The sequence below is a fragment of the Scomber japonicus genome, chromosome 10, assembly GCF_027409825.1.
Source record: "Scomber japonicus isolate fScoJap1 chromosome 10, fScoJap1.pri, whole genome shotgun sequence".
In the NCBI taxonomy this organism is placed as follows: domain Eukaryota; kingdom Metazoa; phylum Chordata; class Actinopteri; order Scombriformes; family Scombridae; genus Scomber; species Scomber japonicus.
The window spans coordinates 1,818,240-1,828,520 of record NC_070587.1 but is presented as its reverse complement, the minus strand read 5'-3'; the positions used below and the strand labels follow the sequence as shown (position 1 = coordinate 1,828,520).

The window sequence follows — 10,281 nt, the reverse complement described above, 5'->3', positions numbered from 1 at the left end:
GTTGTTATGTGTTCCAGCTGTGTGCAGGTATCAGTGTGGGAGGAACATGGAGTGCTCTCTGCCCAACACCTGCACCTGTAAGGAAGGCTACACCGGCTACAACTGTCACATAGGTGAGAGAGACCCCCCCAACTTTTTTAATGAAATAATACCACTCTTCAGAGAAATGTTTTTTGCACTCTGTCATGACCATAGACTGTATAAAAGAAATGGACGTAACATCCGTGACGTCACCCATTGGTTTGTGGACTGCTGCTCCGAAGCCAATAGTTTCGAATCTAGGCAGCTTTACTGTCTTTCAGGTGCATGCTGGGAAAAATAAAAACACAGATTCTACTTATATGGGCATGAGGCGGAGTCATGGACGGACGTATGGGCACGGCCAACAGCAGAGCGGGGAGGTTGCTATGGTTACGAGGGCTGGATCTCGAGGACATTGGTCAATCAACCTGTCAATCAGGACGTAGCCACGCCCTAATGCATACCCTGCTTTATCGTCACATATAAAATCAGGGAGGCCAAAATGTCCCAAATGAACATCATACTGCATTGAAGAAGGCTTTAAACTAGCGATTGAGACCATAAACACATTTTGAAAACGTTTACTGAGGTTAGAAATCAAGTGAGAAGTTGGTGAATTCTCCATTGACTTGTATAGAGACGGTCGCCCCCTGGTGGCCTTTTGATAGAATGCAGCTCTAAATTACTTCCTGGTTGGCTTCATTTCAGAGGACAGGAACTCCCCGCCTGGTCATGACTCATTACAGTTTAATCACTTATGAAAATGTATGACTGATTTGTCCTTTACTTCTCTCTCAGCTGTGTGTCGTCCTGACTGCAAGAACCAGGGAAAATGTGTAAAACCTAACGTGTGTGAATGTCCTGCAGGCTACAGCGGGCCCACCTGTGAGGAAGGTAACCTGAGACTCATATTCATAGCAGTTTAACCCTCGTGTCGTCCTCCTGGGTCAAATTGACCCCGTCCGTTTCCATCCTTCTTCTTCCCTCCTTTCCTTTCATTCCTCCCTCCTTTCCTTCCTTCTTCCTTCCTTCCTCCTTCTCTCTTTCTTTCCATCCTCCATCCTTTTCGTCCCTCCTTCCCTTCCTTCTTTCCTTCCTCCTTCCCTCCTTTCCTTCCTTCCCTCCCTCCTTCCTTCCTCCCTCCTTTCCTATCTTCTTCCTTCCCTCCTTCCTTCCTCCTTTCCTTTCTTCTTTCCTCCCTCCTTTCCTCTCTTCCTTCCTTCTTCCCTCCTTTCCTATCTTCTTCCTTCCTCCTTTCCTCCCTCCTTCTTACTTCCCTCCTTCCTTCCTCCCTCCTTCCTTCCCTTCCTACTTCCTTCCTTCTTACTTCCCTCCTTCTTACTTCCCTCCTTCCTTCCCTTCCTTCTTCCTTCCCTCCTTCTTCCTTCCCTCCTTCTTCCTCCCTCCCTCCTTCCTCAATCCTTTTCTTCCTTCTTCCTTCCCTTCTTCCTCACTCCCTTCCTTCCTTGACTCAAGGACAACAGGAGGGTTAACATGCTGAAACACACACATGCATTGCTTCACATAATACTGACGAGTAGCTTTTTGTTCTTTCCAACCCTGTGTCGGTGTGTCGTCGTGTGTGTGTGTGTCTGTGTGTCGGTGTGTCGGTGTGTGTCTGTGTGTGTGTGTGTGTGTGTGTGTGTGTGTGTGTGTGTGTGTGTGTGTGTGTGTGTGTAGCGAGCTGCGAGCCGTCCTGCCAGCATGGAGGAACCTGCCTGGCCAGAAACCTGTGTACCTGCCCCTACGGCTACGTCGGACCCAGATGTGAAATCAGTGAGATGCTATTTAATTACTTATTTAACAGGAAATACATTCATTTACTTTCCTGTCGTCTTCCCGGGTCAAATTGACCCGTCTGTTCTGACTGTTCCTTCCTTCTTTCCTTCCTTCCTTCCTTCCATCTGTCCTTCCTCTCTCCTTCTCTCTTTCTTTCCTTCTTCTCTCTTTCCTCCCTTCCTTCTGTCCTTTCCTCCATTTCCTTCCTTACTTCTTTCCTCCGTCCTTCCTTCCTCTCTTTGTTCTTCTTTTTCCTCCCTTCCTTCTTTCCTTCCTCCATCCCCCTTTCTTCCTTCCTTCTTTCCTCCCTCCCTCCTAATTTCCTTCCTTACTTACTTACTTCTTTCCTCCGTCCGTCCTTCCTCCCCTCCTTATTTCTTTTCCTTTCCTCACTCCCTTCCTTCCTTCCTCCATCCCCCTTTCTTCCTTCTGTCGTTCCTTCCTCTCACTCTCCTTCCTTCCTTCCTCCCTGCCTTCTTTCCTTTACTCCCTTCCTTCTTCCTCCTTTCCTTTACTCCCTTTCCTTCCATCCTTCCTCCCTCCCTCCCTCCCTCCCTCCTTTCCTTCCTTCTTCCTCCCTTCCTTCCTTGACTCAAACACAACAGGAGGGTTAAAAGGGTTCTGGTTGGCGCATTCATGTATTAAAAAACCCAGTTTACAATCTTATTACACATATTGTACAAATACCATATTGTGCTTTCCAGAATCTCATAAATGAATTAGAGCAGAAATTAAATAAATTGAATTGAGGATGAATGCTGTATAAATTGATAGAGACATAATATTTAGATAAATCATGTTATATGTGTACCTTTTTGTTCTGTTCTTTGATAGATTAAAAAAACTAAAACAAAGCATAGTCGTAGATAACTGAAGGCAAACACAGTGATGCCTGAACTCAGATGAGCATATCAAGGAGGGCAAGGAGGCATTTTATGTGATAATTTTTTTTTTAAAGTAGAGGAAAGAAAAGTTTATCTAGCTCTAGATTTAGAAGTGTGCACTATAATCCTTGTATCTGTCTCAGTGGTGTGTAACAGGCACTGTGAAAATGGAGGCGAGTGTGTTTCTCCTGATGTCTGCAAATGCAAACCCGGCTGGTACGGACCGACATGTAACTCAGGTAACCATGACATTAGTAACCATGACATTAGTAACCATGTGTGCATTCAGTCTGCAGCTGCAAAGTGTCTCCATTTATGAATGGTTTAGGTCCAGAATACATGAATGACATGTTAGTAGAATATAAACCCAGTAGAGCTCTGAGATCTACTGACTCAGGTCAGATAGTTGAGCCCAGAGCTCTGAGATCTACTGACTCAGGTCAGATAGTTGAGCCCAGAGCTCTGAGATCTACTGACTCAGGTCAGATAGTTGAGCCCAGAGTTCAAACTAAACATGATGAAGCAGCTTTTACACAACTGGAACAAACTAGCAGCAGAACTGAAATCATTTTTAAATCCAAGTTAAAAACATTTCTCTTCTCCTGAGCTTATGATTGAGCTCTTTTAAAGCACTTTACATTTTAATCTAGATAAGATCATTATTATTTTATGCTGCAATCTTATATTTAATGCTCTATTCTAGCATTTTATTTATGTCTTTCTATTTTTCTGTACTTTGTTTTTATTATGGGGGGGGGGGGGTTAATTGTATGTTTTAATGTTTCTGTTTCATGTAAAGCACATTGAGTTGCCATTGTGTATGAAATGCGCTCTATAAATAAAACTGTCTTGCCTCCATTTCATACATGTAACACAGATCTAGCTTTTCACAGCGAGTGCCTTTAACCACAAAACAAGTGGATCTGAATGCATTTGAACTCTCAGACTGGAACTTAAAGTAGATCTTACATTATGCTCTGACAGTAAAACATACAGACTCTAGATTCAAAAGACACATTTTTTGAAATCCAAATATTGAAGCTATGGTCTCTAAATGTGGTTCTTTGTTCCCTCTGCAGCTGTCTGTACCCCCGTCTGTCTGAACGGAGGAACGTGCATAAAGCCAGACATCTGTGCTTGTCCCAGTGGCTTCTACGGCTCTCAGTGTCAAATCGGTAAGACAGCGATAAATGAATGAATTAATTAATTAATTAATAAATAAATACCACAATGACACTGTGAAAAATAAATTGAAACCTGATCTTTAAAACTCTGATATGAGCAGTAGACCTATATGAAGGTCTCTTTCTGACTGCATAAAAACAGATTATAAACTCTGTTTTGGTATTTTATGATTTTTTTTTTTTTGGTCATTTCTTCTTTGGTGAATTAATTATTCATGCAGAGTCTAATATTTTCTAACTTTTCTAAACTTTAAACAGAAACTGAATTGTTGTATGTTAGTGTCTCTTTGAGGCTGTACTTATGAGCTAAATGTAAACTAAATGATGAGAATGTTTGAATGTGTTAGTTTTGCAGGGTTTTAATCTATAAACTAAATTATTGGGGATTTTTTTTTTATTACCTGATTGTGGCATTACCATAGACTGTATATAAGAAATGGACGTAACATCCGTGACGTCACCCATTGGTTTGTGGACTGCTGCTCGGAAGCCAATAGTATCGAATCTATGCAACGCCATCTTGAAAATTTCAGGTGCATGCTGGGAAAAATAAAAACACGGATTCTACTTATATGGGCACGAGGTTGAGTCATGGACGGACGTATGGGCGGGACCAATGGCGGAGCGGGGAGGCTGCGATTGGTTGCCAGGGCTGGATCTGGAGGACATTGGTCAATCAACCTGTCAATCAGGACATAGCCACGCCCTAATGCATACCCTGCTTTATCGTCACATATAAAATCAGGGAGGCCAAAATGTCCCAAATGAACATCATACTGCATTGAAGAAGGCTTTAAACTAGCGATTGAGACCATAAACACATTTTGAAAACGTTTACTGAGGTTAGAAATCAAGTGAGAAGTTGCTGAATTCTCCATTGACTTGTATAGAGACGGTCGCCCCCTGGTGGCCTTTTGATAGAATGCAGCTCTAAGTTACTTCCTGGTTGGCTTCTTTTCAGAGGACTGGAACTCCCCGCCTGGGCATTAGATGTAAAGTTAAGAGATCACCAAAGTGATTACGATTCATCCTGAGGGGAACACGAATGTCTGTGCTACATTTCATGGCAATCCATCTAGTAGATAAATCAGTTTCAACCAAAGTGAAACTACTTTAGTGGAAACATCAGCACTTTTAATACAAAACTTTCTGCATACCAACTCTGCTCCTTTTTGAAAGAAAAATACCATCGATTGTAGCTGTAGGGAGATAAATTTGACTTGTATAATATAATATGGTGATTATTCATTATCACTGCAGGCAGACTTGCTTCACTTCCCCTTCACACAGAGAGGTCAGAGGTCAGGGTCAGCTACAGAGACCCAGACCCACCTAAGGAGCCTTTCATCCTACTGAATACATCAGCATGAGGCTCTTTATTGCAGCCATTGTTTTAAACCTTATTGTTCAGTTTAACTTTTAGCCGTTGACATAATTATGCACAAGAAGTTGGAGATGATCAATATTTCCTGATGCTAATTACATCTGATTGAAATGTCTATCAGCTGTGTGTACAGTGCTTCCTGATATCCTCACAGCTGAGTATTGTTGTGTGTTTCAGCTGTTTGCAGTCCTCCTTGTAAGAATGGAGGTCAGTGCATGAGAAACAATGTGTGTTCCTGCCCTGAAGGCTACACAGGAAAGAGATGTCAAAAGAGTAAGTTTCACTAACATCACCGTCTGCATATTTGAATGCAGCCTTATTTAAAGTAATTGTTGCCATTGGCAGCTCACAATTAGAAATATGTTGGAGGGGGACGACCTGGTGATTGAATGTGTAAATGTGTTCCAGGTGTGTGTGAGCCGATGTGCATGAACAAAGGCAAGTGTGTGGGACCCAACACGTGCTCCTGTGCGTCAGGATGGAGAGGGAAGAGGTGCAACATACGTGAGTGACTCCATGCTTTATTCATACACACCAAATGCACCACAAGTAATATAAGAAATGTGTAGGGTAGATGGAAGGAAGGACAGAAGGAAGAAAGGTAGGAAGAAAGGGTAAAAGGAAGAAAGGGAGGAAGGACAGATGGAAGGAAGGACAGAAGGAAGAAAGGAAGGAAATGAGAAGGGAAGGAAGGGAAGACAGGCAAAAGGAAGGAGGGAAGAAAGGTAGGAAGGACAGATGGAAGGAAGGACAGAAGGAAGAAAGGGAGGAAGGACAGATGGAAGGAAGGAAGGAAGAAAGGGAGGAAGGACAGAAGGAAGAAAGGGGAGAAGAACAGAAGGAAGGAAGGACAGAAGGAACAAAGGGAGGAAGGACAGATGGAAGGAAGGACAGAAGGAAGAAAGGGAGGAAGGACAGAAGGAAGAAAGGTAGGAAGGACAGATGGAAGGAAGAAAGGGAGGAAGGACAGAAGGAATAAAGGGAGGAAGGACAGAAGGAATAAAGGGAAGAAGGACAGATGGAAGGAAGGATAGAAGGAAGAAAGGGAGGAAGGACAGAAGGACAGATGACAGGAGGGTATAGGAAGGAAAAGAAGACAGGAAAGAAAGTGGGCCGGATTGGACGCCTTGGCGGGCCGGTTCTGGCCCACGGGCCTCATGTTTGACCCCCCTGGTCTAAGGAATACATTATCTATAGATAAATGTAAGAGATGAGTCATTTAAAAGTGTAACTGCTGTAATTAGTGATTGACAGACAGTGACGAGTAAAACACTAATGATCCAAGATAAGCAGAATCATCATTAACCCTTTATTGGGCAAATAATTATATTTGGTAACTTCTGTAAATATCCCAAAATATCCTTCTTTCCTTCCTTCCTTCCTTCCTTCTTTCCTTCCTTTCCTTCCTTCCTTCCTTCTTTCCTTCCTTTCCTTCCTCCCTGCCTTCTTTCTTCCCTTCCTATTTTCCTTTCTCCCTCCCTCGTTCCTTATTTCCTCCGTCCTTCCTTCCTTTCCTTCCTTCCATCTGTCCTTCCTCCCTCCTTCCTTCTTTCCTTCCTCCGTCCTTCCTTCCTTCCTTTCCTTACTTCCATCTGTTCTTCCTCCCTCCCTCCTTCTCTCCTCCCTTCCTTCTTTCCTTCCTCCATCCCCCTTTCTTCTTCCTTCCTTCCTTCTTTCTTCCCTTCCTCCCTCCCTCCTTCTCTCTTTCTTTCCTCCCCCTACCTTCCTTCCTTCCTTCTTTCCTCCTTCCTTCCATCCTTCCATCCTTCCACCCTTCCACCCTTCCTTCCTTCCTTTCCTTCCTTCCACCCTTCCTTCCTTCCTTCTTTCCTCCCTTCCTTCCTCCCTTCCTTTCAATGAGTGTCCTATAAAGGGTTAAAAACAAACATTAAAAGTTTAAAATCAATTCTATAAAGGACAGGACATGCTATCAATGTAAAGCTGTTAACTTGCCATGTGGTAGATTTGGTGCCATTAGCCAGGCTGGTAACTATGAGGTGTTGTTCATGCCAGGCTGGTAACTATGGTAACTATGAGGTGTTGTTCATGCCTCCCTCTCTGTTCTCACCGCAGCCGTCTGTCTTCAAAAGTGTAAAAATGGTGGCGAGTGTGTGGGACCGAACACCTGCCACTGTCCCATCGGGTGGGAAGGTCTCCAGTGTCAGACGCGTGAGTGCCTCCATGCTTATCTTTAATTTAATTCTTCTTTCCTCCCTTTATTCCTTCCTTCCTTCCTCCCTCCTTTCCTTCCTTATTCCTTCCTCCCTTCCGTCTTTCCTCCCTCCCTCCTTCTCTCTTTCTTTCCTCTGTCCTTTCCTTCCTTCCTTCCTTCCGTCTGTACTTCCTCCATCCCCCTTTCTTCCTTCCTTCTTCCTTCCCTCCTTCCTCCCTCCTTTCTCCCTCCTTTCCTTCCTTCTTTCCTTTCCTCCCTTCCTTTCTTCCTCCGTCCTTCCTTCTTTCCTCCCTCTTTTTCTTCCTTCTTCCTTCCTCCCTTCCTTGCTCCTTTCCTTCCTTCTTCCTCCCTTCCTCGCTCCTTTCCTTCCTTCCCTCCTTTCCTTCCTTATTCCTTCCCTCCTTCCTCCCTCCCTCCTTTCCTTCCTTCTTCCTTCTTTCCTTTCCTTTCCTCCCTTCCTTTATTCCTCCCTCCTTCCTCCTTTCCTTCCTTCTTTCCTTTCCTTTCCTCCCTTCCTCGCTCCTTTTCTTCCTTCTTCCTCCCTTCCTCGCTCCCTTCCTTCCTTCCTTCCTTGACTCGAGGACAACAGGAGGGTTAAAATGCATAACTAGTGTTTTTTGATACGTTTAAAATAAAGACTTTGTGTAGTTGTAGCTTGTAAGAATATTCTATTAAAATAAAATCCAAGTTGTTAAATATAATCTTTTAATGTTGATTTATTTTCTAGCGGTCTGTAAGCAGCGATGCCTGAATGGAGGACGATGTGTGCTTCCTGACTACTGCCACTGTCGGAGAGGCTACAAGGGCCTCACCTGCGCAATCAAGGTCAGTTATATCTCATATACAGCACATGGCTCTGTGTAGTGGGGAAAGCATTAACCCTCCTGTTGTCCTCGAGTCAAGGAAGGAAAGGAAAGGAAAGGAGGGAGGGAGGAAGGAAGGAAGACGGAAGGAAAGGAGGGAGGGAGGAAGGAAGGAAGGAAAGGAGGAAGGAAGGGAGGAAGAAGGAAGAAGGAAAGGAGGGAGGGAGGGAGGAAGACAGAAGGAAAGGGAGGAAAGGAGGAAGAAAGGAAGAAGGAAGATGGGAGGAAAGGAGGAAGGAAGGAAAGGAGGGAGGAAGACAGAAGGAAAGGAAGGAAGGGAGGAAGAAGGAAGGGAGGAAGGAAAGAAGGGAGGAAGAAGGAAGGAAAGGAGGAAGAAGGAAGGAAAGGAAAAGAAGGAAAGGAGGGAGGGAGGAACGAAATAAGGAAGGAAGGAAGGAAGAAGGTAGGAAAGGGAGGGAGGGAGGGAGGGAGGGAGGAACGAAATAAGGAAGGAAGGAAGGAAAGGAGGAAGGAAGGAAAGGAGGAAGGGTGGAAGGAAGACGGAAGGAAAGTAGGGAGGAAGAAGGAATGAAAGGAGGAAGGGAGGAAGGAAGACAGAAGGAAGGAAAGGAGGGAGGGAGGAAGGAAGATGGAAGGGAGGAAGGAAGAAGAAGGAAGGAAAGGAGGATAGAGGAAGTACAGACGGAAGGAAGAAGAAGGAAAGGAAGGAGGGAGGAAGGAGGATAGAGGAAGTACAGACGTAAGGAAGGAAGGGAGGAAAGAAAAAACAGTCAAAACAGACAGGGTCAATTTGACCCGGGAGGACGACACGAAGGTTAAATGGTAGCAATAACTCCAGGGTTATTACCTCCTGAGGGTCGATACAGTTCGGATCAGGAAGTCGTGTCGAGCAGTGAAACCTAATTTTGTTGAATTTCTGTTTTGCACCTTCACAGGCATCACAAGTGTGACGAAAAAAGAAATGGAAAGTGGGATGAAAGAGGCTACAAAATGCACAAAGCGAGACGAGAGCACCATAAATTGTCGTGCGTATGACTGTGTGTATGTGTGTATGTATATGTGTGTATATGTGTGTGTGTGTGTGTGTGTTAGTGGATAATGGATATTGGCATGTGCTTGAATGTGTGGCTCTGTGCACGCTTGAACGCTAACGGAGGGACTTTGATGTATTGCACTTGTCTTTTTGTCCCTGTATATCACTACCTCAAGGCTCAAGGTAACACATCTGTTAAATGCATCAGCAGTGCTTACGGACGTCTTACTGCACAGCATCATGTACGAGAAGTTAATGAAGAATTGGTTCAATGAAATTCAGAAGCTGCAGGTCAGAGGTGCCAAACTCATTTTCATTCAAGGGCCACATGCAGCCAAATTTGATCTCATGTGGGCCGGATCATTAAAAAGATGGAAGGAAGGACGGAAGAAAAGATGGAAGGAAAGAACAAAAAAGAAGGAACGACGGAAGGAAGAGAAGACAAGAAGGAAGGAAAAGAAGGAAGGGACGAAGGAAGGAAGAGAAGAGAAGACAAGAAGGATGGAAGGAAGGAAGGAAAAGAAAGAAGGGACGAAGGAAGGAAGAGAAGAGAAGACAAGAAGGAAGGAAAAGAAGGAAGGGACGAAGGAGGGAAGAGAAGACAAGAAGGAAGGAAGGAAGGAAGAGAAGAGAAGACAAGAAGGAAGGAAGGAAGGAAGGAAAGAAGTTCCCTTTCTTTCTTCTGTCCTTCCTACTTCCTTTTATCCTTTTTTTTGTTCCTTCCTCCCTTTCTTCCTTCTGTCCTTCCTACTTCCTTTTATCCTTTCTTTGTTCCTTCCTTCCTTCTATCTGTCCTTCCCTTTCTTCCTTCCATCTGTCCTTCCTCCCTTTCTTTCTTCTGTCCTTCCTTCCATCTGTCCTTCCTTCCTTTCTTCCTTCTGTCCTTCCTTCCACCTGTCCTTCTTCCCTTTCTTCCTTCTGTCCTTCCTACTTCCTTTTATCCTTTCTTTGTTCCTTCCTTCCTTTCTTCCTTCCACCTGTCCTTCTTCCCTTTCTTCC

The 10,281-nt window shown here is 44.2% G+C and overlaps 1 protein-coding gene across 1 annotated transcript in view; it reads left to right on the top strand.

Moving 5' to 3' along the window:
* vwde (von Willebrand factor D and EGF domains) overlaps window positions 1–9,280 on the top strand; it is a 52,676-nt gene extending 43,396 nt beyond the window's left edge. The window contains 10 exon segments of the mRNA XM_053326838.1: window positions 18–113; window positions 820–915; window positions 1,702–1,797; window positions 2,828–2,923; window positions 3,764–3,859; window positions 5,430–5,525; window positions 5,661–5,756; window positions 7,326–7,421; window positions 8,153–8,250; window positions 9,185–9,280. Of these exon segments, the coding sequence (XP_053182813.1) occupies window positions 18–113; window positions 820–915; window positions 1,702–1,797; window positions 2,828–2,923; window positions 3,764–3,859; window positions 5,430–5,525; window positions 5,661–5,756; window positions 7,326–7,421; window positions 8,153–8,250; window positions 9,185–9,199 (881 nt within the window). The 3' untranslated portion in view covers window positions 9,200–9,280.
* Window positions 9,281–10,281: the final 1,001 nt, after the last annotated feature.